Source organism: Vidua chalybeata, chromosome 1 (assembly GCF_026979565.1).
Source record: "Vidua chalybeata isolate OUT-0048 chromosome 1, bVidCha1 merged haplotype, whole genome shotgun sequence".
In the NCBI taxonomy this organism is placed as follows: Eukaryota; Metazoa; Chordata; class Aves; order Passeriformes; family Viduidae; genus Vidua; species Vidua chalybeata.
Genome location: NC_071530.1, coordinates 17,560,218 through 17,587,340, shown reverse-complemented (window position 1 = coordinate 17,587,340; position 27,123 = coordinate 17,560,218). Strand labels below are relative to the sequence as shown.

Sequence of the window (27,123 nt, the reverse complement as noted above, 5' to 3'; positions counted from 1 at the left end):
ATAGTCTGAAACATAGTTGGCAAACCTTTTATACTTTCATACTGAAATATGCTTCTTTTGCCAGTAAGTTTACTAAAATTCAATTTTTTTGAAAATACAGTGCCTTAGGAAAGCTGTAGCACTTGCCAGGGAGGTCATATTTACTAACCAGAAAACAGTAATTGGAAAAGGGATGAAGCATGGTCTGTTGCTTTAGAAATTATTCTTTGAATTGGCCAATTTTCAATGGTAAGGAAGTCTAGAAGGATTCTATCCTATTTCTGCCTTCTAGATTTTTTCCCAATCACTGATAGAAATTTTGTGTGAGGTTTCTATTTTTCCAGCAGACAAATATAAATTATCTCTGGGTTTTTTCTTAGTTCTAATGAGTTAAGCCTAGTCTAGAAAGAATATGCACAGAATGGAGAGATGCAATTTGGGCGTGTACTTTGCTGTTAATACAGGATGTTGTGAAATAGCAGATTCAGGCATTAGGAATGCAGCACTCTGAGGTGGCAGGTTGTGACTCTAACTTGCAGCGATTTGCATAGCATTTTGTGCAGGTCTTTATCAGTTTACTTTTATTGCTATTTCACTTCCCATGGTAAAGAAGTGGAAGACCCCCTTCTGGCAAAGAAACCTTTGCAAATTACAATGACCAAAGGAAGAGCTGACCTTCCTGATCCCACTATTCCATACCCACCAGAAAGATTTTTCAGTTTACATAGTTATTGGCCTTCTTTGTGGTCTCATCAGTTTTGACTGTGGAAGAGATGTACTTTATCTTACTCCAAAAGATCAGATACTTAGAAGAATTTGTCAAGTGTTTTAATATCTTGTGATACACTTCTAAAATACTGCATTATTATTGCTTTTAGGCAAAAAGGCAAATACTAAAAGCACTCGGAAAAGATTGTATTTGTAAGATGTATGTGAAGGCTAGGTAAGGTAAATCAGATGTTCCTAGCTATGTCCCATTGATGGTTTGTGGCAGCCTAGAGAAAGAGAGACCTGGCTCTTCACATGTGACTGACTTTCCTCCTCCTAGCATGCAAATCAAAAGAAGTTCAGTCTATCCCATAGATTGCCATAGACTTTTCACCTGTAACACATCCCAGCGTTCGGTGCAGCAGCGCCTGCAAGTGTAGCTGAGGTGCCATCACGGGGCAGGACTGGAAGAGCTCGGGTGCTGTGGGCAAGAGGTCCTTGTTTCGCTTGGTGATCTGCCCAGCACCAGCATCAATCAGGTAGCTTGAGAACAAGCAAAAGTTGCTGCTTGGGGATTTGCCCTCAGATTTGAGCATGGGCAGCTCTACAGGTGACACCAGGCAAGTGAAGGTTGTGTGGCTGGAGCTCCCACTGCTCAGTGCTCCTTCAGACTGCCCAGTGTGGGGCAATTTAGGAGAGGTCTGCAGCCACCTTATCTGAGTCATGACATGGCTTTTATGGCCTCTGCTTCAAGGAGCCAAGGATGTTCAAAGTGGCTGATAGCTGCTCGTCTTTATCATCACTACAGCCAAAACCAGGCATTTCCCACCTATTAATGTGAGGTCCAGAGTTTGAGAGCTCATCTGAAAATCAGTTTGTTCACCTAGTGAAGGTTAACATTTGGTAGGGCTTTTTTGGTTTGTTTGCTTGCTTGCTTGGAGTATATATTTGACAAAGTAACAGGAGTTTGCAAACTCTTCTGTTTCTTGGGCCATGTTATCACATCTGTCTCAGTCCTTGCACAATAAATGGTGCAGCTGGAGTTGCAGACTTTAATAAGCTGGTATCTGTTGTAGATCCTCAGAAGAAAGGTCTCAAAGGGTGAGTACTGTTTTGTTCCCTCTTCCACTCTCCCCATTTCAAATGCTATCTAATAAGGATTCTTTCTAGACCATATGTTATCATTATTTGTCTAATACTTACCAAGCCATAAAAAGAGGGCTGCACAGTCTCACAGTAGTTTCTGTTCAGTTTCCTTTAGGTATTTCATGCAAACAAGACAGGCAGGTTCTGTTAACTGGATTGAATTAGAATTGTCTACAGAATGCTTTTGAAAACATGTGTGAGGCTTTTTGTACTCTTAGGCCACACAAACATCTTTTTTAAAATTTTCACTGGCTTTTCAGAAAGAAAAGACAAGAAATCTAGTTAATTTAGAAACATACTTTTCTGTATAATGGGTTTTTTCTTCATATTTTTCTGTCTGCCTTTCTCTCATTCCTCTCGGGAGAGCAATTTCTGTTTTTCTTCAGCACAGAAGCTATCTTTGTAAAGGTCAGCATGAGCAGTACTGTTGGGAGCTCTATGCACTATGATTAGTCAAACCTTTACTAAAGAAGGGTCTATCTTTTCAATGGAAAAATGCATTTTTTATAGATTTTTAGGTCATTAATTTATAAATCTTGTAAGTTGGTACTGACTCATCTGTATGTTCTGTAAGTAGCTACATTCATTTAAACTTCAGACCTTTGAGTTCTGAAATTCAGCAAAATGCTGTCCTAACAATTATTACTATTTAATACCTAAAATTCCTCTTTGAGAAATCTCTTAAAAGCTTTCAGTTTTCCAGACAGGGAGCTTTAAATGAAATTTATACGAAAAAGTAATAGATATTGGGAAAGAATCTAAACCATTACTTATAACATCAACAAGCAGTCCCTCAGTTCACATTCCGAAGGGGTCTGTGGAATCATCAATTTCTTGAATTACACCAGTGAATCAGAAGAGACATCTAAGTATTGCTGCTACTGGATTCTTTTGTATGCCCTGCTTTCTTCTGTTAGAGCTCTGGCAGAAAGATATGTGACATAAAATTATCTACTAATAGCTCTGAAATAATCAAATTGTTACTTCTTTTTAGAATTCAGTGTTCCTTCAAAAAAATTAAGTATAATCTTATTTCTTTCAGCATTGTTGTACAACTTGCACCCTTGCCTTATTGGACACAATTGAAATTACTGGCCATTTATTCAGTTCCTGAGATAAACAGAACTGAAAGCTCAGTCAATGCATGTCAGGGCAGATATGATCATCCACTAGATATTTTTTTTTCTACTTGGCTTTCTTACTACCTAACCTTCAGTGAACTCCCTGCAACATCTGCTTTCACAGAATTCTCCTTAGTCCACCTTCAGTGTCAGACTGGGTTTTCTGTTTGACTCTTAGAAATAGAGAAATAATGATACTTCTGATAATTTCAATAACTAGAGAAAAATGGTTTAGGATGGGAACTCTTTTAAGAGGATTAAAGGGATAATAGAGTAACACTGTCAGTGTGAATGGAAGTCTTGAATATGTTCATGTCTTCATAAGAACTTAGTATTTCCTTTTGAGTTCATCAAATCAGAGTACCTCTTCAATTTTGAATTACTTTAGCCCAGAACCTTCAGGTTAAAAAAAAAAAAAAGTTTCTCTGTCTCTCTTCTGCAGCAAGCAAATATAAAATACTATAGTATGGAATATTTGTCATACAACTATTATCTCCCATATAAACCATCTTTGCATCTACTTTCTGAGTGGATGAGAATAAGATCTATGTTTTCTAGCTGGTCAACCTGGATATTATTTCTGGGAATAACAATGCCTGTCATCACTTAGGTTGTGAACAGCATGCTGAATAGGATAGTACTGCTGAGTATATCTCAGGGTCACAATTTCTCTCAATCAGAATTGATACAAGTGCAAGCAGAAGGTAATCTCTTGAGGACACTGAAGGGGAAATATGCACCTCTGCATATTTTCCCTTCAGTGTCCTCAAGAGTGTGGAGATGCACACTTAGATGCTGTAAGCTACTATCACAGAGTTTTCCTTGCTAACAACTGTATCAGAGAATAGAAGGCCTTGATGATGGTAAATAGACACTATACATTTCACTGCTGTTTGAAGAAACAAGTTATATTTCCATCTAAAAAGCAGACAAGTGAAGGATGAGGAACAGAGACCAAAAAAATTAAGTATTGCTCCATGGACAAAATAGGAATTATTTTATAGTTTCCAAGATAACACCAAGACAGACAGCAAACACCAGACAGGAACAAAGCTACAATGGAATATCAGTAGAATCTATGAACACATTTATTTTCACAAGATTAGGCACCTTCACCCATGTTCAGACACATCTTAGAAAACCACTGCCAGTATGTTTTGCTTTTTAAGTTGTACAGAATCACCTGTTGAAAAGCAATTTAGTCTCAGATTCCTTCAAGAACAATGCATAAGAGCCCATTCTTTCTTCACTTTGAATCTTTCAAATCTGTTTTTGAGGCTTAAAGACACTTAAAGGTGATAACCTGTAGGGATGCCTGTAGTAAAACACATCCCATGAGTTTCTGTGGAGTCAGGATTCCTTTTGTGTGCATACCTAGAACTCATGTCATGTGCTCTCAACAGTATCAGTAACCGGGCAAATGGATAATCTCAAGTACAAACCTACATTATGTTCTGCTACAGTATTTATTGGCTATTGGAGGCTGTGCCATGTCATTAGAAGAAACTGAGACAGTTTTTTCAAATATTTGTGCATACCCTTTTTTGTTTGAACAGATAACATTTTCTTTTGCTGAATTTAGAAGAGGGAAGGCACTGAATAATATGAGGTCATTGAATAGTCACAAAAGACCAGAAGAAGCTATGTACTGCTCATCTGGTTTTGTATACCAAATTTTACTTCATTTCAAAGTTTTAAGATTTGATTTAGTAAATTTTCAGCAGTTCTAAGGATACTGTGTTCTAAAATGTGTGTATGTGCTGAAAGAAAACTAAATCATGAAAGAGGAAATTCAAATGTACATACTCCCATCTCTGCACCTCTCTCTGAAATGCAGAAAAGATATCTATTGGCTCATACTAATCATGGTTTGGGTTGGAAGGGACCTTAAAATCATCTGGTTCCAACCCCCTGCCATGGCTAGGGACACTTTCCACTAGAGCAGGTTGCTCAGAGCTTCAGTGAACCTGTCCTTGAAGCCATTCAGGGATATTAGGCTTGTTTTCTCCTAATTTTTGATATTTTCATTTAAGAGTGATGCTAGCACTGTAGCTAGAAAGCTTTTTGGGGAACAAAGGTGTTCTATGCAAAGATCCCAACTTGTGAAATGTTTAAGCATTTGAAGAGAAAATATGCTCAATACAGTTAAATGAGATTTTAGAAAGACATTTCTCTTTACAGCACATAAGAATACAGAATTGCACATTCTGTTTTGCATAAATGTGTTAGATCCCCTCCCCCAGGCTGTCCTCAGGAAAAAACCCTAAACTCTACTGCAGATTATTATCCACTGGTGAGCCCCTTACAAGCTGGAAACCATTTTATATAATGTAGATTCTTTTCAGTTTTACAGCCCTGTGTTGGCTCGTGAGCAATGATGACATCAACTCTTGAAATCCAACTCTAGCTTTATTCCTTGTTCTGTAAGGTTTACAAAGCCAGTAGCATTTGTTTTTGTTCCCAAATAGGATATATTTAAACTGACATATCTGATAAATGGGCTGATGTTATAGTTTGTTTATTATTGAATTTACATTGTATGCCTTAAATGTGAGAAGATAATTTTAAGAAGAAAATTTTGAAGTACATAATAAAATGTATTGCAGTGAGGACTTCTGAACAATATCTAGTATTTAACTATCTATATATAAATCTGAAAATTAAATTAATATGTAAATATCCTTATCAATGAAAACTTAAAGTGTTGCTTTGCAACAGTGATGTCACAATAATTTTGCACAGCCTAAAGTTGGCTGGAGATAATTAGCCCCTAGCATCATAGCAGTGATATCTGATTGCATAAAAAATGGGAATCTCTTGGGACCTTGCAGAATCTCACTGTTTGGATATAACATTATATGTACTTGATATTTATCTCTTTCACTTATATGAGATAACTGATATTATGAGATAGTAAGACTGACTTATTCTCCTGGATTCCACTCTAATTACCCTCTAACTATTCAATTGTAAGCTGGTGTATGCTGCACAAAGGCATTTCTGAGCTCATAGCTCTCTTGTGTTCATCTACACAAACTACTTGTGTAGATGACAAGTATGTGTTTAAGAAAGGGTGATAAATTCAGTTCATCATAAAACAGGTAGGCTTTTTATCTTTGATGTTGTAGTTCAAAGTTTTAGGTGTTCTAAGGGAAAATGTAGGAGACTGTGCTTAGCAAAACCTTCCTACTGTGCTAAGACAGTGATCCTTACAAGAGGTTAAGAGCAAACTTAATGTGGTGTATACATGTAATACTTTTCTGTAGCAGTTTTCCCTGCAGTGTGCTGGAAACTGTTCATGAGTTAATTATTGCCGAAGCCATGTAAGGTAAAAAGGTACTGTGAGTTCAGTTGAACATGGTGGGCCAAGGACAGGAAAAGTGGTTTTATGACTTAAATGGGAACAAAGCTTGTTAACTCTAGAAAGCTAGGATTGGATCAAAGTTATTCACCCATTTCTCTGTGGTCAAGGGAATTCTAATTAAATTTCCTAAGAATGCTTTAGTATATTGAGAAATACTTGGTAAGATTTGCCAGAATCTGAGGTTGCCACTGCAGTTCTCCATTGATTTTTCTTACCCAGGTTACCCTTGATGAGTGCTCTCCAAATCGTTTCTGCTCTACACCTTCCTTTCTTAAAAGAAATTAAGAGCTTTGAAGCATATAAATAAAGTAGGTTTTGTTTTTTTTCATAAAAGCTGAGCAGAAAAGCAGGCAACTGGGTGCAGTCCCAGGCATCCTGACAGGCAGGTACTCTACTGCATAAACTCCTTCCTAAAGTTGTCCAGGGCAGTAGTTAAAATGGTGGTTCTTGGTTGAGACCATCATTTTGAGTTGTGGGCTTTAAGTCATTAGCAAACCTGTCCGTTAAGGTGGTACACAGCAAAAAGGTGGAACAAAATGTGTGTAGATATTTTTGTTTATACTGTCTTCTGAGTAAATACCTTTTTTTTTTGTCCTTTTGGGGTGGGGGAGCAACTCCTGTAACCTTAAAATTTTGAATGGGAAGTAATCCAAATTTTTACTACTTTGAGTAGTTTTTATAAGGTTTAAATGGATAAGCAGATCACAGCCTAAAAAATTAGGTACATTTAATCAATATTGAAGGTCAAAATGAAGTCCAAAAGCAAGACACTTATTAAAGAAACATTACAATTAAGTCTGAGCAATGAAAGATGACAAGTCCATGAACTTTTCTGCATTTCAGAGGATGTTGTTCTCAGTAGACCATCAGTTGTTCTTGCATACACCATACTGTGCTTTTCAGCGATGGTTGTTGTATGAATAACCAGGTCAGCCAGTTGTTTAAATAAAGTTGGGAGAAAAATACCACAGAAGAATGAGAGAGAGAAACAGCTATGTTCTTTAAACATCACATTTTCTCTATTATTCTTACTTTTCAAAATACTGGAGACAGCTCATGAAAATCTTTTCCTTCTTAGGTCATCATTGTTTCTTTATTCCTTTATAAAGATTTATGATATTTTTTGTTGTTTATCTTCAGCAATATATTGTGATTCCAAGAACAGATGATTATGATAGGAGGAAGGGAGGAATAATAGGGGAGATACACTGTTAGAAACCAAAATACTGCATTTGTCTAATTTTCCCAATTTCCAACAGTGGGACAAATACAGAAAAATTGTAAACAATATCCTTGACAGTTACTTCATAAAGTTTAGTCTCTGAATCCATATTTAAATTGTTGGCTGTCTCAGATATTATATGTCAGTGGCTGAAAACACCCAATTGAACCACTAACTGAAAATTGATCTGTTTCATGCAAATCTTACCAGAATTAGTAGGAGGCACAGGGAGGTATCTCCTTGAAAAGTCATAAGCCTCATTAGGCAGCCAAGTTTGAGATCTTCAGCCAATGTTTTTTCAGTTTTCCAGGTCTGTACAATGGAGGCTTTCCACATACAGAATTTTGCATCAAAAAGGACTGATTAAAGTTCAGGTTCATGGCTTCAAATCAGGTTCAGATGACCTCAGAGAAATTAGGACCAGTCATCATATTTTCTTCAGCCTCTACCAAGAAGTCTGGGTTTGTATGTTGCACTGCAGAGTGATATTTAAATTCTGTAGTGGGGGACAGACAAATCATAAATACAGGAATAATGTCTTTTATGTATTGTCTTTGTTACTTTTATGTAAAATGTGGAGAGAATAGAGTCTGATAAGCCTCCACCCCTGTAGGTGCTGGGGCCCAAGAGCAACCAATCTATTCATGCCTAACTTCATTAATGAAAAGAGATTCATGGATATCTTCTGTGATTATTCCTAATTATATGTTTAATTATATACTTTAAGCATAAAGCCAAGACTGAAATATACAATACCCTGCAGGTTCTTGCTTAAAAACCACTAGACTTAAAAGCCATCTAAGGTGAACAAGAAGTTACATTTTCCTTTGCTATTGTGCAGGAACTGGAGTACAGATACAATACTGTATTTATGTCAAGGCAGTGCAAAAATAAGATGTTTCAACACAGCAACTCTACATAGGTAGAGAGACAAGAAAATGGAGAAGGCCATGTGACCCTGGAGAAATTTTGAACCTCCTGAATACCAGACTATTTTTTACTTTAAAAGTGTAAATATTTTATATCTCTGAAAAAGTATAATTTGGACTGAATTCCCTTGAGATTTTTTTTTCTCATTCTGGGTGTTTGCTTTTAGAATTTACTATATATGAATTTACTATATAGAATTACTATATATATATAAATTACTGTATAGAATTTACTATAATTTACTATATAGAATTTACTATATATATTTACTATTGTATGAAATTATATAAAATAATATGTTTAATCCTCCCTAAAATGAAACACAAGGTTTTAGCTATTTTTTTTTTTACAAGAACTGTGAGGAAGATTAAATCAATGATGAAGAGAAGACCCTTTTTGTTGTTGTTGTTGTTGTTGTTCGGAAATCAAAACCAAAATAGTTTGCCTGGTTAACATATGTCATTTTCAGTTGTAATGTTCAATGAGTTTGAGCCAAAGTGTGTATGCAGCTTGAGGGATATGTAGATGTAGAGTGTCCTGGAAAATGTAAATCTTGAAATGTAAGAAGCCATAATGTTCTGTGCAGACCTCTTCCTTTGCTATCTCTCTGAGTGCATTCCTGGTTTGAATTTTGGGCTTTTTTTGTTTCCGTGCTTCCTTTAGAGCCATTTGTCATTGGCCATCAGCACATGTGTCACTCCTCACCCCCGTAGTTGTTTAAGTGCTCTCCTGTAGATCGCCTGCAGTTGATTCTTTACATTGACTGTGTTTTCATGTGATAAAAGACTTCACCCTTTCCCTTCTTTGGCAGATACTTGTGTGCTTAGCATTTCTGTTGGAAGAACCTCTTTGGCCTGATCCCAGCTGAGTTACTATCCTCACTTTTTCCCATCCTAGCATTGCTGAGAAACACCATTTTCTCGCATCCTCCCCACAAAACCATTGCGCACAGGAAATAGGCAGTTGATCCTAATTTCCTTCCTTCGGTTTCAAGCTGTTTTAGAGGACTTATGAGTCAGCATCTCATTTAGTTGTATATCATCATCTACATACTCATCTCAAGCCCTTTGTGTTCTCATTATCATTTCCCTGCAGCTTCAGCTGATTGCACGTCTCTGCAGGATTTCACCCAGAGACTGTAAACCTAAGGAATATAAATTGTCATCCTAATGTCCTGGCGTCCTGGCTTAGCCCCCCTCTGCTTCATTCTGTACTCCTGCATTTCTCTGATTTTAGCTGCTTTTTTTCTCAACAACAGTGTCATCTTCCTGGGTGACCCATGATAAATGGAATGTGTTTAATGTATTCTGCTTTTGTAAGGACTTCCCTTTTGAAATCCATCAGAAGCATAAATCAAGGGCATATTACACAGACCAAAACAAGGGGGGAAACTTAAAATGCTCCTCTTTTGCAGTACTGCCAGTGAAAAGGCATTTCAGCTTGTATGTCACTGCCAGCCAGAACAGCAGTGCTGCATTCCTGCGGAGGGAGCACATTGTGCTCCTAACACCCTTCTGTGACATTATTTCAGACTGACTCAGGGGGACAGATGTCTCCTACTAAATCATCAACACAAATGTCTCAAGCATCTGTGTTTTCCTCTGGAGACTTAGAATTTCAGTGTTCAACAGGTCTGATCCTGCTTAAAATGGTGAATACGTTCCTTTGATCTGCTTAGCAAGCAGATCCCACAAGGCAGACTTGCAGTTCATTCACCCTTGTTTAGGGGGCCCTGGGATAATGACTAATACAGTCAGTCAGCCTGAGGGTATTAATCCTTGTCCTCCCTAAGCTGCTGTGTATTCCTTTGGGCACTACCTTACAAGTGGTATTCACCAGACTTTTCTTATGTCTTGGTTTGATGACATTCAGCACATTCCTGGAAAACTTTGCTTTCCTCCTATGACTCTTAGCCTTCTACATCCTTTTCCAGGGCCACCATTTGTTCCATTTAGGTTTAAAGTTCAAAAGCAACATGTTTTGCAGCTGTTTCCTTTGTCTCTGGTACTCTTCTCATTACGATGATGTCTGGCTCCCACAATTTTCTCAAATGTAACACCCCTTCCTGCTCATACCTGCCAGCAGTGACACTCTGCAACTGTTTCTTAGTTGTGTGTTGTGTTCTGGCCCCAGCTTCTACTCTTCTTGGCCTCTAGTATTTTCCACCTTTTTCCAGAGGAAACTACTTATGCTCTTTTGTTGATTTTTTATGTATTACTTTGTATTACTATGTATTAATCTGTTTCTTTGCATGCCAGTCCAACATGTACAAACATTGGTACCTCTTGTATTCTACTTGCTTCCACAACTCATAAAAACACGACACTAGTTTCAACAGGAGCCTCTGTGCTGAGGGTATTTGATTAATAGAAAGTGGAAATCCCAGTCTTTTTTCCATCTCATTGGGAAGTGACAGGCCCACCTTTCACAGGTTTTCCTTGCACTGTTTGAGCTAGTCAAGTAACGCTCATTCAAGCCAGCTAAGGATCTACATTCATAGATGAAAATGAAGTCACAGGCTTTGTACAGCTCCATTTAGGAGAAGGCATGGGATCCTATCTGCTGGCCAGCAGAGGTTGCTCAGAGCACGTTAGTTGAGTGTTTTGCACTCTACAGTTCTTTATTTCTTAGGAAGTCAAGTCCAGGGTTTTTTAATCTTCTGTGGCATTTGCTCCAATATCCTGTTTCTTTCCTCATGCTGGGTATTTGTTTTGATGCCTCATCTTTCTGGAACAAGGACAGAGTTGGTGAGGGAAGCAGAAGACAGGAGATTGTCCCAGAAACCTGTCCCTGCAGTCAAGAGATTGCAGCCCTTGCTGTATTTGGAAATTGCAAAGCTCTCCTTGGATTCATTTCCCGTCATTGTGGACTATATATAACCATATGCATGCTGATAGATGGGAAAAAATCATACTCCTCTACAATCTAGAAGTAAAGGAAAAAAGAGATCATTATTGGTTTCCATCTTTAAATACCCCTGAGGTTAGTGGAGTGCTGATGAAGGCATCAGTGTGGTGTTGAGTTTGGATAGAAATGCAGACAGTTAAGAAATATTTTGGAAAGATCCAAAGGAAGCCATGCTTCAGGTTTGGATTCAGACCCAAATGTCTTCAAATTTCATTCATAATAAGGTCTTTACGTGGGCTGCAGTAATGGTCTTAATTATATTTCTCCCACACTGGCATGTCTGGATCTTCTTTAGGAAATCTGAAGTTTGCTACATAACACTGTGGACACCTTGTTAGTCTCCTGGTGCTGCCTTATGCAGGAGCAGAAGTGTCCTGCTGCGCTGCTGTTGTGGTTCTGGATTTGTGTGTGGTTCTTTTTTTCCTGCAAGGCTGTGTTTATTCAGAGAACACTAGCTCCTAATCCAGCAGCATATTCATATGATTTCAAATCAATTCCTGCAGGAGGAAGGAGAGACTTCTGGATCTAAGGTGGACTCATTTTATATATTTTAACTGCATATCTTCGTTTATCTACTTGCTTTAAAATAAATACTGTATTGTGATGAGAGCAGGAGCAGAGTTAGGGATTTCTTTGGATTGAGGGTGAGAAGTGTTGCAGGTTTCCTCAAGCATCCTCATTTCCTTACCCACCCTTAGGTCAGAATTGATGTTTCACTTCCTTTGGGACTAGGCAAGTCCAGAAAAAAGTGACACAATTGTAATCCTCCATGAGGTGACAAGGTTTGAGGAAACTAAGTAGCTCAAGTTGATCCTATGCAATGGCTTTAGGAAGAGTGACTGTTGCACACTTGTAATGCTGCTATTAGGCAGAGTAATGTCCCTTCTGAGGTGTGGTCTTGATGTGTAATGATGCCTGAATGTCAAGCAAACATGCAGGATGATTTTTTTTTTCCCCTTGGAAGTCTTGTGTGTTTGGCATTGAGAAGGGATTTGGTCTTATACAATCCCTTTTTTTTTTTTTTTTCTTTTTTAAAGAGAATTGTTTAATAAAAGCCAAGGAGGGTTTCTCAGGTTTGCATATGTGGGATGGTAACATTATAAAAACATGAAAAACCCCAATACAGTTTCAGTATTACCGAGACATTAGCAACAGACTGTTTTGTCTTTGTGGTTTGGAACTGGAATGTTTCCAGTTGTTGCCGGAAGGCTACATTTAATTTGTACTGTGTTTGCATAAATAGCTTATTTGTAAAAATCACATTTTACTTGAACAATTCTAAATTATGCAGTTATCATAGGGAGAAAAATGATCTATTGTTCTCTTTAAAATAAAATGGTACTGCCCTTCCAAAGTATCCAACAGACAAAAGCATGAAAAATCATAGTATACTTATAAGTTGCTTATCTCATCCCCAGAATCAGCTCTCACATGCTCATATCCTCTGGGTTTGTAAAATTCAAAAGATTTTTTGAATTACTCTCTTAATTGTGATGTTGGCATTATAATTACTTGTTAAATAAGATTCTTTAACAATGACACCCTTGTTGTCAAAGCAGTTGCATTTCTTTGCCTGGTATGAATAGCTGCATGTTCTGAACTGGGAGGCAGCAATTGTGGGAGCCTGACTCTGTTGAAGGAGGAATTGATTGCTTAGAGAAGGTTTTTTAGAGCACTCTACAAAAATCTCCTTTACCCACAGGCAAATGAAGATTAGGAAAAATACAGGACATCCACCTCTGTGAACTCAAACAGCAGTAGGCAATTTCCCCTCCAATTAGCATCTCGTTCATGTGTTGGAGGAAAAAAATGGTTGGGTTTTTTTGGCCCTTAAACCCCCTTTAGCAAATTCTCACATTCTGTAGGGTTCAAGATCAGAAGCAGAAGAATAAAGAGAGATGTGACTGGCAAAGACTTTTTATTCATACCATAGTTTCTCTTATTCTTTTTAAGTTGTGGTTACTCATGAGTTACACAGCATTTCTAAGTTCTGCTTGAAGGATTCCATGTCCCTGTAGTAAGTGTGAAATGAACACAAAAGTGTAATGACTGCTGCTAACTCCAGCCAAGAGTTGTATCATTCTCAGGAAGAAATGTTTTGTTATTTGTCAGTTATGGTTTATACATACATACATACATACATACACACACACATATATATATATATATATATATATATACACGAATCTTTGTGGCTCAGCTTTCAGCCATTAACTCTTATATTAGAACATTCTTTGTTTCTTTGACATACAACCACATGTAGCACATCTGAACTGAGTCCAGCAAGAGTTCTGAGAATATTGCATATTAAGTATTGATAGAGCGTATTCTTCTCTGCCACATGTGCATTTCCTTCATTGTTTTTCAATGCTTCTCTTCTCTTTTCTTCCTTTATTCAGTATACTTTCAGTATGTACACATAATTCTTTTTAAATTTCTATTGTTCTCCTTTTTCTTTTCCTGTTAACAATTATCTCTCCCCCTCCCCTTCTTTTCTCTCTTTGATCCACAGGTTTTGCAGTGCATGTTGGTCTCCCTTCATTCAGAACTTGACATTCAAAGGTACATGATGAAAATTGAATCCTCTCAGAGAGTTAGTACTGTACTTTCTTTTTTCTGCACTCTGCTGTGAATTGAGTTTGTTACCCTTTAATTGTGTGTCTTGTTTCACAACTAAAATTCTCTAATAAATATGAATCTGCATGCTTTGTCTCTCTGTATTTCACAGCAATGAAATATTATGCATATTAATGGGAGTGTGATGCATGTGCGTCCTCTGACAATTTTTTAAATTCTGACTTTTCCTTTAATGGCATGAGAGACATGAAGTTCTTGTATTAGATGCTCTGAAATCCACCAAAATTCAGTGGGTGATCCTTCATAAGTAAGTGATTACTAAACACTGTCCCAATTCCAGCTTTATTATTTATTTTATATACACAGGTGGAACTGGTTTAGGTGGTAAAAGTCTTGCTGCAAAATTAAGGACAGCTCTGTGGGCAAAGCAGTAAATATTTTTGTATTGAACATGCAAAAAATTTTAGTTCTGCAACTTGCAGAATTCTCTTATATGCACAGTGTACCTCTGAAGTCACCTGTATCTCCTGTCATCCTGTTGAGCTTCTCTTCCACTTCTAGATGGCTTCTAACGCCAAACAGAATGGATGTCTACCTATTTTTCCCCCCGGGAGGCAGTGAATGTGTACAGGCCTTGTAGATACACAGGTAAAAGGTGCCTCTGTATGGTTTCTACCGCAGTCAAGGGCGCAATCATAAAAGCCCCAAGAGAAGGCGCGGTGGGAGCCAGAAGGGAGGACTCGGAGCGGGCAGAGCGGCAGCGGCTCATTTGCACCTGATTTGTGTTTCCCCTCTCAGGCTTTAAGGAGGCAAATAAACATGGGACCACAGGGAAGGGTGGGAGAGGCTGAGGTGTGGAGAGCAGGAAGGCTTCAGGCTTCTCCCTCCCTCGCCAAGGTGGCCTCGAGGGAGGGAAAAAGAAGCACAAGAGCAAGGTGACAGGTTGGGAGAGAGGAACAGCAGAAGCTTCTGCAACCTCTCTCCTGTGACAGCCCCCTAACTCTCCCAGGTGCCAGAACAACAAGCTCTAGTAAGTGCTTCAACACGTTTACTTCCACGAGTAGAGGCTAAAATAAGTCCGTGGCGTGGGTGTGCTGCCGCCGGCCGCAGCGCTGCTTGCCGCGGGCCATTGTTCTGCTGGGGGCTGGCAGCCACACCCTGCCCGCTGGCCTCGCTGCCGCTCGCCGGCCCTCCTGGCCATGGGGCTTTTTTCCGGGTGTTTTTAAAATAGCATGTTCATGCAGAGCGCCTTCTCAGCTTGTAGAAACACCGAAAAACAGGTTTTTCCAGGATCGCTGCACGGTGTGCTCCTTTGCTTTGGGAAACAGACACCACAGAAACAGACCCTCCTCCTGTTTTCCTTAGGGACGTATGTAGGAGGAACAGGGATGGGTAAATAATCTTCTTGAATCAGAACTCACTATCCCCTAGGTACATTTAAGCATCTGGTATATATTCTTCGTTGTCCCCGCCACCCCCCCACCCCCCCTAACTTTTTGCATGTGGTTTTAAGCATGTAAAGATCTTTCCCCTTTAATCAGCATAATGACAGTTTTTGTTTAAATCATCCTTTTTAAGCTTCACAGTTCTCATGGCGATTTTGGGGATTGTGTAGGTAGGAGTTACCTCACCCACTACTGATGAAACGCAGCCATCTCCTGGATGGAACAAAGGGTCGTGCTGGGTTGTGAATACTTCACAGTAGAGTTTTTCAGGAGGGAAAAGAAAAATCGCTTCCAACTGAAACTGCCATAAGGTCTTAATTAAGACAAATGCTGATGTCCAGGCTGGAATTTATGGATAACTTATTTAAACAAAGTAATAATAAACTGAAGCTGTGATGCAAGCATATGACAGTGAATATGAAAGATGAAATTTTGGTCTGAGGAAAATTAATGGACCCATAGACGAAGCCTTGGCAGGGAAAAATAGTGAGGTGACTCGTGGCTTTTTTAATTTGACTCTCATGTGTGAATAAATTCTTCACATGACGAAGGATTAGAATAAAGCAGAGAGAGAAATTATTTTATTTTCAAGGTTTCTTTCATTAAGTATGACTTTTGCTTTTTATTAGTGAGTGACTAATAGTTTTCTCTGTTGTTTTACTTCACTTCCTACCATCAAATCTCAGGTGTTTGTAGAAAAAGAAAACCTTGGATTTGGACAGAAACATACTGTGAAATATTTTTACACTTTAATGTGGATGGCTTGGGGTTTTCTGATATTACACATATTCCAAAGAGATGCCACAGCATGTTGCATATTTCAGTCTGGACTTGTCTGGACCAATTAAGCTGCTCTTAGACGGGCTGTTGAGTTCCTTAGGACAGCATTTTCAAATGCAAGTTCCTGCAATTAAACATCTGAATAAGAGGTCTGGCAGCATAAGTGCTGAGCACCTACAGCTTTTATTGCTCCTAATGAATATCTTTACTATAGACACACAGCTTTCGTGAAAAACAGGTTTCAATTTATCTAGGTGCTTACAGTTAAAAAAAAAAAAAGTTGGAAAATGTTGGTTTATGTTAGTAATTTATAATAGAGTTTTGTGAAAAACTTCTTTTGCTAACTCTGGGGATCAACCAGCTGAAGAGCAAGCCATGGCCTTGCCAAGGGGGAGCAGCCTGTGGATATCCTGCTCGGTGATTCACAGCATTCAGGATTAAAAGAAATGAGTTTTGGCAGCTTGCCACGGCAGGGAGCATGCAGCTGGCCACCAACAGGAGCTAGCAAGGCTCGTGGGAAAACGTGCGAATTTTTAGGATGATTTGAATATCATTACAACCTAAAAATATGGCAGATAAACTCTGTCTCATCATTAGACGTGTTTTTTTTTTTCCTCTAAGTGGAAGAAACTGGGGTCAGCATCAGTGAATACAGAGTAGTAGATAAAGATCCTGTCATCAGCAGAGAGGAGTTTTACCTTCAAATAAATTCACTAAATTGAGTAAAATGTCCACTCGTTGGAGCATCCAGACCCTGTCACAGTGCTGGGTAGTGAGTGGCTGTGACTGAGCATTGCTGGTGCTGATGACTGAGTTATCTTTCCCTCATTCTCATTCACCATGGGAGGGAGGAGGAATGCTTTCTTTTACCTTACTTGGCAAAGTTCTTCTGGGTCTGTTTCTTCCCTTTCTCAGAGCATGTGAAGATCTGCTCTGGGGCAGTACCTCAGGTTCAGAGTACACCAAATTCATTGCTTTGCTCAATGACCGCACGGCAGGTGGCCAGGGGAGGGCTCCGTGACTTGTGCTCTGCTGGCATCGCTCCTGTGTGAGTATGGCGAGCTCAGGCTGCCCTCGGGACCGCCGGCGGCAGGAGGTGGCCGGCAGTGCTGCAGAGAAGGGGCAGCTCGGGCAGCATCCAGCGCAGAACATGCCTCCAAGCCAAGGAGGCTCCAGGCAAGTGGGGTGCCTTGCTTCAGTGCTAGGGTGGTGGGCAACCATGGCTCAGGCATTTCTCCTTGTCAAAGAGGAAATAATTCTGGCTATTCATACCATAGAAATCAATCCGAGATGCTTGTGAGAAGTAACTGGTTTTGTAACTCGTTGTTGTTGATTCATCAGAAAATAGTGAAAAGATTGGGCTTGAAATACAGAAATGAAAGCTAGAGATGTGTGTTAGTCCATGAGCAGGCATTAGGGAAGAGTATAACACCTACAGGATCTGTATGTGGGCAAGTGGGCAGCTGCCCTCCCACTCTCTTCAGCTCTGGAGAGCACAGATGCTGGCATGTGCCTGCTCCTGGCATGGTACCATTTCCAGCTGATGGCATCCCAAAAAAAGATGCCATAGATTTTTACATCTTGTAATGGTCAAAAAGCACCAAAAGCACACAAGTGAGTTTGTCATGAGAGATGGTTTAATGTTGCATTCAGCTGCTGAGTCATCTCCCCACCTCCAGCTCCCCCAGTGAGACAGAGTATCCAAATACATCAGTTGCACAGAGGTAATGCGAACTTTAGTTTAGACAGACTTGTATAAGCATTTAACTTTTCTGAGAAAGTGCTATGGAAAAATACGGAAAATGCTTAAAACCGAGATAGTATGGGTAGTATTTGCTTTCTCTTCAACAGTAACGTGTCACTCATAGCCTGTCCAGACAACTAAAACCCTATTGTTGCATTAATATGGAAACCCAAAGACTCTGTATCTGTGGAAAAAGCAGATCCATCCTTCAGACTACAATAATGTGACACAAATGTGATGAAGTATTGTTGCAGTAGTAAGAATTCATGTGCTGTGGCAATACTTCAGCGTTAATAAACTCGTCATACACCCAACACTGCTATTTGCAGTCTGTCACATATCCTGTATCCATCTTTGGCATATGTCACAGGACAAGTAGTTTACTTGAATGTCAAGAAGAGTAGGCTTCCATTTTTCTACCGATTTTTCCTCTCTATTTGAAATGTCAAGAAGACTCTTAAATGTGGAGGGAGGGGGGCTGCCTGTGCTACGTTCATTAGAGTACATGATTGGAAAAATATATTTTACTACCTCTGTTCTATTTTTTTTGGTGCCTTTGTTTACCATTTGTACATTGCCAGGACTGCTAGCAGCTTCTAAGATATATAAAATTATTCTACTGAATAGATAAATTTCTGTCAAGATAAGGGCTAAGGAAGTTCTTGGAGAAAAGAAGTAAAAAGTGGGAATTGATCGAGAGATGAAATTAAAACTTTCTTTGGGTTCTGCAATTTTTTTTCTGAGTTCTGTTCTTCTGTCTATGGAAATGTGTGAAGCAAATTTGCAGGAGAAAGGAAAAGAGGGAAAAAAGGTTTCTGTTATATAGATTAGTATAAAAAATAACTGGAAATGAACATAGAAGAACACTATAAAGAACAGAAACATAAAACCAGCTAGAACAAAAGCATGAGGATTAGTGTGGACAAATGTGTGCAGAGGACCAGAGGCAGAGGCATGCAGAGAACTTGATGAAAATCCCTGCTACTCCATGACTGCCCATTACATTGGCATCTCTGCAGTATCTCACTTTTTGTTATTCAGGTACTTTCAGGCTTTATTCCTAATTATTTGCAGTTTTACTGCATTTAAAGAGCCTTGCACATTTTTCCTTTATTTTTTCTGAGTCAGTGAAAGGACTAAAGCAGATGTATTGAAAGTGAATTCTTTTGCCAAGCTGTAGCAAGCAGATGTCTGTCATGAGGCATGATTAACTACAGTTTTAATTCTTTATCAAATTCCAAGAGTGGTTGAAAGATACTGGATCTTCTGTAATTGCTAGCTCCACATGCTATACTTAAATATATACCCTGAAAAGGTTACAAGGGTCTATATCCTTGTAAATAAAATAGTGTATCCTAAGTAAAAGAGTCATCAAAAAGCACTGTAATTACATGTAAGTTTGCACCAGAATTGTCCATCCCTATTTTGGCCTATCTTTTCTGATGATCTTGTAACCCAGAACTAGCACAGACAGTATCTTTTATCAGAGAAGTCCTTAAGGAGGGTCAGCTCTACTCAGCTGGGTGAAATATGAACCCTATTGCACAAAGAAACATTCAGGGGAGTGCCTCCTAACATACAGCTTGGGGGAAAAGACCATGGCTGACTGAGGAAATGTAACCTAACTGGTCTTGGCAGAGGGAGGAGAGAGACCTGCTGCCTCCTTCTGAACCTCCTTCTGTTTTCTGGCACTTATCCTCGTGGTGGCTTGGAATGTGCCAGCATTTCCTTGAGTTTGTCTGCCTCTGTGGAGTCTCTATTTACACATTTCAATTTTGGATAAAGCTGTTCCTTAGTGGGTATATCTTGAGTTTTTTCCTCTGTTAGATATTTCAGGGTTTTTTCCCACAGCACCATTCTGACTCACATAGCAGCAGTCTAAACTATGACTCTAGTTGGGTCCTCTGTTGGGTCCTGAAACAGTGACTATTGGGGTCAACATTTATTTTGTGCAAGTTTGTACTGTGTGCTAGTCCTTAAAAAGTCCTTAAAATGACACTTGCTGAAGTATTATTTTAAGCATTTTAATATGAGTGAACATTCAGTGGAAAAAATATATATGGCATTACTTATTAAGTATTTATTTGACATTTGTCTTATTTTTCTTATCTGATATTAGAATCAACATCCTGAATAATTATTACAAGGTTGGTGTTGCAGGTTGGACCATGCTGAAGGTTTCTGCACTGCTTTCTTCAAAAATCTTTACAAATACTTGTAGCTACAGCTCTGTAAATGTTGCTGGTTCCTTCCCCACTGCGTGAGTTGGTTTTCCTAAGAAGTCATACCTAGGAATCCACTTGATTATTAAGTAGCATCAAGCTGTGTGCTTGTTGCCAATAACAAAAATGCTTTCCTATCAAATCTGCGCTCATATCTCTTTTGAATACCCACTGTTGTTGCTGAGTATTTTTTTAGAATCTGTTTAAAATTCAGAATCCTGGAATGTAATGTTTACAGAAGTTTAGCATGACAAATAACTTGAAGCCTTTCATAAACTTCATGTGTGTATTTGGTGGATCTCATTTATAGCTTGCACTGGCTTTATGTTTGTGTCACTCCACTTACTAGAGTGGAATTCCTATGGATTTGAGCTGGTGGATTAAGAGGAAGACTGGGCTTTGTATCTGAGCAGAATCCATGATGTGCCTCTGGATTGCTTCAGAAAGCTGCAGCATTGGTGGTGGGAAACAAGGGCTGCCGAAAAAGGATCTTTTTTAGTGTGGTGGGTTGACCCTGGCTGAACACCAGCTACCCACCAAGCTACTCCATCCCCCCTCCTCTGCTGGAATGCAGGGGAGAAAATAGGATGGAAAAATGTTATGGCTTCAGATAAATGCAGTTTAATAAAGAAAAAGCAAAGGCCACATGCGGAAGCAAAGGTAAACAAAGTATTCTCTATTCCCCATCAGCAGATGATGTCCAGGCTCTTCGCAGGAAGTGAGGTTTCAGGCTCCAGTACATGTAGCAGTTGCTCCATAGGACAAATGTGGTAACAAATGGTCCCTTTCCTCCTCCTTTTTCTTAGCTTTTATTGCTGAACAGTCATCAAGTGGTATGGAATATTCCTTTGGTCATTTTGGGTCAGCCCTTCTGACTTTATCCTCTGCTAAGCTCTTGCCCACCCACAGCCTCCTGGGTGAGTGAGGGAATGTTGGAGAGAGCCTTTATGCTGTGCATGCCCTGCTCAACAGTAGCAGAAATAATGGTGTGTTATCAACACCTTTCTAGTCACCAAGACAAAGTGCAGCACTATGAGGGTTGCTATGGAGAAAATTATCTGTTAGACCCAACAGATTTAGCTACAGTAATGACATCATGTCATATGTGAGGATCTGGGGTGCTGTGTCTTAGGTCCTACAGCATTTCCCCAGGGACAGCCAAAGAAACACAGCATTGCTGAGGTTGGCTCCATCTGTGCATTCACAGGACACGCTGGGCAACTGCTCAGCTAAATCTGTGCCTGTTGATTTTGGTAATAAAGTGTCCCCTTACTGCTCAAATACACATCTGTTCATGTTATCAATGAACAATAGAGATGCAACTGCATATCTCAAATGACATTTGGGGATTATTTTATTATAAATTGAAGAGAAAAAAATAAGCAGAAGCAAAGCCAAATAAGCTTGATCTGTATTTTCATTTTATCAGTATATATTTTCTTTAAGAAACTAAAACAATCTCATCCCAACAAACTCTGAAACTAAGGATCTTTGGTTTTTTTTTTTAACCCTGTTTCTTTTAGTCATGGTTTTCTAGAAAGGGAGAATTATATGCCTTCGAGCTCTCTATGAATGGATTTATACAGATAAGTTTTTAATCACTACAAGGAACTAGAGAACTGTAATTTCTTGGCTTGGTAATACTTCCGTGATATGCCTGCGTAAACAAAATACTTCAGCAGTGATGGTTCACGAGCCATTTTGGAAAGTTGAATGAAGAAGTACTGACTTATCATATTCTTTTCTGTGTTTGCATGTCACTTGTCACGTCTGTAACTTTCCTGGCACAAGTTCTTGTATTTACAACCTGCAGACTAGTGCTGACCATGTCAGAGGCACTTCAAAGCATACTTTAGAACAAATGTTGTTAGCTTTAAGTCCTGCATAAAATTCAATGCTCTTGAACAATTTCATTGCTGGACATTGGATAGTACGTACTATTTTAATATTAGCATTTAGGAAGTGAGTAGTTCAGGAGGATTTACTTTCTTGTGAGGTATATCTAATAACTGTAATTTGTGAGCAACTGCACAACTTGGCAAGAACAGCTCTCTACAGACAGCTAATGAAAATGTAATAAAAGTTGAAGTTCTTCATACATTCAAAGTCACATGATGAATATTATGTGATGCTGAAATTACTTTTGCTCATTTCACTTGAAAAACCACTGAAAGAAACACATGTAAGCAAGATTAGTTAGCTTAGCTTTCCAGAAAGAAGCATAATCTTTTTTGGATCTTGACAGCATCTTCAAACCTAGAGTTGAAATTGATTTTGATACAGGGTATTTTTAACATAATAGCATCTGACCTTAAATGTTAGGGGAGATAAAAACATATAATTTTAATGCTATCTCATGCCTGGTGCTGATTATAGATGTCTATAAAGTTCATATTTACATACTGGGTTTGGAACCTAGTAAGCTTGCTTTGCTTTGAATTTCTGCTTTGAATGTTCCCGTTTGTTGTGATATGGTTTGATTGAGAGAGACCAGGAAATTATTCTTGCAGAGTAATAGTACATGTGGTTATGAGGAGGTTTCACTACACAATATTGAATATGCTTCTTAAAGCAGCCCCTTTTTGTGGAAAGGGCTTATAATGTCATTCATAGTTTGCAAAAAATGTTCAGGACACTTTATTTCCTATTGAGTGTGTTTTTACTAGGCAGATCCTACCGTGAAGAGTTGGTAGTAGTGCATAAATGAAAACATATCTCTCCCCTGCTGGAAGAGTTGGGTTTTTTCCCAGCAGCTGTATTTATCAATTTACTAGTATGATTTCCCAGTAAAAGTCATAATTAATTTGGTCAGTTAATGAAGACAGCTCTGATTTATGCTGGTGCATCAAAAAAAAAAAAAGTAATTGTTTGTGATGTCAACTAGAAATGTTAGATAGCTATTTTGGCTATGCTGCATGACCTGGACCTTGCATAGATGGCACACCAGAAGATACTGAAATTGATAGCTTTACAACTCCATTACAGTACTGCTTTTCAGAGGATTTTTCTTAGCAGATTTGATAAAATTAGAGTGTGTGTGTATATGGACAAGGAGAATGGCATTACTGTACATCTCCTCAGCACATGTCTTATCCTCAGGGCCTTGTTAGCAACAAAATTTGCAGTGTGGATATACAACCATAAAAACTGCAGCAGAATGTCCAAGGACACTTTTCCTAAATAATCTACTCAAGTGACCTCCAGCATACCAGAATTTGAAGAATTGGACTCCTTCCTACTTCTCTTTGATTTTTTCCTCCCACACTCTAGTTTCAGTAGACTGATAAGGAAATACTCTGTTTTGCAGACAAGAAGCCCGAAGCCGTCCCAGAGCCCACAGCCCAATTTGGGTGACCACACAGAGCACCTCTCTGAAGCATCTGCTGATTCCTTAGAGGCCATGTCTGAAGGTGATTCTCCAACCCCCTTTTCGAGGGGCAGCCGCACACGGGCAAGTCTTCCCGTTGTGCGGTCAGCAAACCAAACAAAGGAAAGATCACTGGGTAAGAGCCTGCTCCAGTCCTTCTCCATTCTGTGTTAAGTCTCTGTTTTCTATTTGTGGATTTAAAATAATCTTTAAATAGTTTGGGGTTGAAAAAGTAAAGACTTTGATAGCACATTATTTTTCATAGGTCAGGTTGTTCTTTGGAAATGAACTCAATATGGGATACTGAGTAACTTGGGGGAATGGTGAAATTATTTTCATAAGATCTGAAATTGTGATAGGAGCATGGTAGAAATACAAGGAGAGAGAGATGCAGGCCCTGAAATGAAATGCTGAGTAATGGTTAAAACCCGCTGTTGTGAACACTTCCTGCCAAGCCTGCACAATATTTGGCAATGAATTTACAAGATTGTACCCTCATTTTCAGACAGCAGACACAGGTTTTTCACTTTGTCATCTCTTCAAAGCCAGACTTAGTTGAAAGAAACCTAGAGATATTATTACCTTAGTAATCCATCTTACTGAAAAGGTTTGTATTTGTGTGGTGGTAGCTTTCCAGGCCAAGGATTTGAATGGATATGCTGATGGAGATGCCCTTTACTTTGGGGCAGTGCACTTCGGTCTGCACAGTGACACGAGAGATGTGTCAGCACAGGTGGACAGCTCTGCTTCCTGCATTCTTCCCATATCTCAGGGTTGAATTCAGCCCAGCTGTGAACCAGAGCTCCTTTTATGATGGCAAATTTTGTCTCAGAGACTCTGCTCAGCTGATGGATGGTAGGAGTAAAGGCTGTTCTTTTGAGGGAAGACACCAGAGGGCAGTTAAAGTGTTGTGGGAAGACACGTAACTCATCTGTGGATTGCTGAGGAAGGCAGGTTTTGCTCATAGGTAATAAACTGAAATGCTGCTTTCCTCTAGGCTCATTTCCCAATATAGAGAGTGACATAAATCGAAGACTGGACTCTAAATCATACCATGCTTGTAAGCTTGTCATGGTGGTTTACTCGTCCCTCGATAATCTAAGACAGTTTCTGTCAAGAGTATTATGATATCTGACAAACACAACAAATGTGAAGAAAACAGGGCTGGAAGGGGTCCCTTACTCTCCCAGAGCTGAAAAGTGAAGAGCAGTGGGGCTGGAAACAAGGAGCTGATCCTTGTCCATGTCATGGACAAATGGCTGCCCTCCCACAGCCTGCTGGGCCACCAGTATGTTGGGCTTTTGGAGGAGAAATCTGTGATACTTCAACTTGGGTAAGACTTTTTGCTTTTGAGGTGTTTTTAAGAAAACATGTATGTTTACTGTACATGTACTATTATTTTTACTATACTATACTGCCTATAAGTCACTGCTGGCTAGGGCAGCAGTATGGCTTACTTCACCCCAGGATTTTCTGTAAAACTTGTATTTGCTTCAGTGTGATGTTAAGTGATTGAACCTTTGGAACTCACAGTCCTGCCTCACTGTGTAGGCTGAGGACCCCAGAGCTGGATGCAGCATGGCAGGTGGGGTCTCACCAAAGCAGAGTAGAGGGCAGAATCCCCTCCCTTTACCAGCTGCCCACGCTGCTTTTGATGCAGCCCAGTGCACGTTTGGCTCTCTGAGCTGTGAGTGCACATGGCTGGGTCATGTCCAGCCTCTCACCCAGCAGCAACCCAAGCCCCTCTGGGCAGGGCTGCTCTCGCTCTGTCCATCCCCCAGTCTGGTGTTGATACCAGGCATTGCCCTGACTCAGGTCTTGGTCTTGTTAAACCACATCAAATTCCCACATGCCCACTTCTTAAGCTTGTCCCTCTGGATAGCATCCCGCTCCTCAGGCATGTCAACAGCGCCACACAGCCGGGCGTCATCTGCAAATTTGCTGAGGGTGCATTCAGTCCCTTCATCTATGTAATTTTTTAAGATACTAAATAACACTGGTCCCAGTACAGACCCTGAGGGTCACCACTTGTCCCTGATGTCCACTGGGACTCTGAGCCATTGATCGCTACGCTCTGGATGCGACCATCCAACCACTTAATTATCCATCTAACACTCCGCTCATGAAATCCATCTCTCTCTAATTTAGAGAGAAGGATGTTGTGGGGACCATGTCAAAGGCTTTACAGAAGTCCATATAAAGGGCATCTGTAGCCCTTCCCTTGTCCACTGCTGTAGAAGGCCACTGGCTTGGTCAGACAGGACTTGCCTGTGCTAGCTGTCCTGAATCAAGTCCCTGTCCTCTATGTGTGTATGTGTGATCCTTCCCACAAGTGTTCTCAGCCTCAAGGTATCTTCAGCTTAGGGTTTTCCTGGTTATGGTTTCTACCTCTATAATAACCATCAAGAGATGTCTCCTCCAGGTGTTTGTTCAGTCCACCTTTGATTCCCATGTAAATTTTTCACATCCTCCACAGCTCATCTGTGACTTTGGCAGCAAGTTCCTGTTGGTTTACTGCCTGACCACTGCTTTCATGTTGCTGTGTTTTATATTTGTTTATCAGCTCTAAATTATGCCCCTTAGTCCTTGTGTTGGAAGTGACAGCAAACAGCAGATTGCTATCTGCTTCCCCCAGGCCATAACTGATTTCTCTGCCCTGTCATTTCCCTCAGGTAATTTCTTCTCCAGCTGAGAAGTGTTGCTATAACCACTTGTTGCTTATCCAGAAACCATCCTGGACACTTGACTATCATTGCTGCCTTGAAATTTTGCAGTTCAATAATATCTTTGCTAAGATGGGAGGACCATAAGTTTACTGTTAAGTAATTCATTCTTAAACCCTTTTTTTAGTGTCTCTTGCATGTGCTGAAATGTGTTGTCCATGCCTTAATGGAGGACAGCAACGTGAAGATACACTATTTTATTTAATGGCCAGGATTTCAGTCCCTGCAAAATACCCTGTCTTTCATGTGCCAGAGACAAGGTCCCAGCTTGTCCCATTATGAACAGGCCAAATGCAGGAGAAAGAAAAAAGTAAACAAACAACAGGGAAGCAATGTAATGTGAAGCATTTTAGTTGATAGTTTTTAGGAGGGGTCACAGATATGTGTGGCTTAAGGGGTCATCATACTAGCCAAATAGGAGGTAATATATTGTCATCACCCCACAATCTGTCTTTTTTAAGTAGTTTCAGGAACCAATTAATAACAACTAATTTGTTTTAAAAGATAAAAAGTATTCCAAAATAGTTCAGTTTTATATTATTATTATTGTTAATATTATGTGCATTTCTTTTATAATAATGTCCTTTTTGATCTCTACTGCCACTGTGTTCTAACAACACCATCAGCAATGTTCTGAAATTTTACTTTGCATGCTGTGGTCCTTTTTATTTCCAAATATAAAAGGGGAATGTTTATTTTTAAAAAACAGGAAACTGTTTATAACTTCAGTTTTAAAAGTATCATGAACGTACTTCTATTCATATGATTTTAAATAACCTATGTATCATCACCTACCTTCCCATATATATTAATTTAATTTAATATCATTAAATAAAAATCATGTTTTGATCCTCAGTGAACATAATTTCAGTGAGGAGGGTAATGAAC

General features: G+C 39.4%; 1 protein-coding gene across 4 annotated transcripts in view; it reads left to right on the top strand.

The window, feature by feature from the left end:
- KIAA1217 (KIAA1217 ortholog) overlaps positions 1-27,123 on the top strand; it is a 178,075-nt gene that overhangs the window by 58,483 nt on the left and 92,469 nt on the right. For all 4 annotated transcript variants that reach the window (XM_053945692.1, XM_053945687.1, XM_053945677.1 and 1 more), the window contains exon 3: positions 23,453-23,648. In XM_053945692.1, the coding sequence (XP_053801667.1) occupies positions 23,453-23,648 (196 nt within the window). The remainder of the gene's footprint in view (positions 1-23,452; positions 23,649-27,123) is intronic.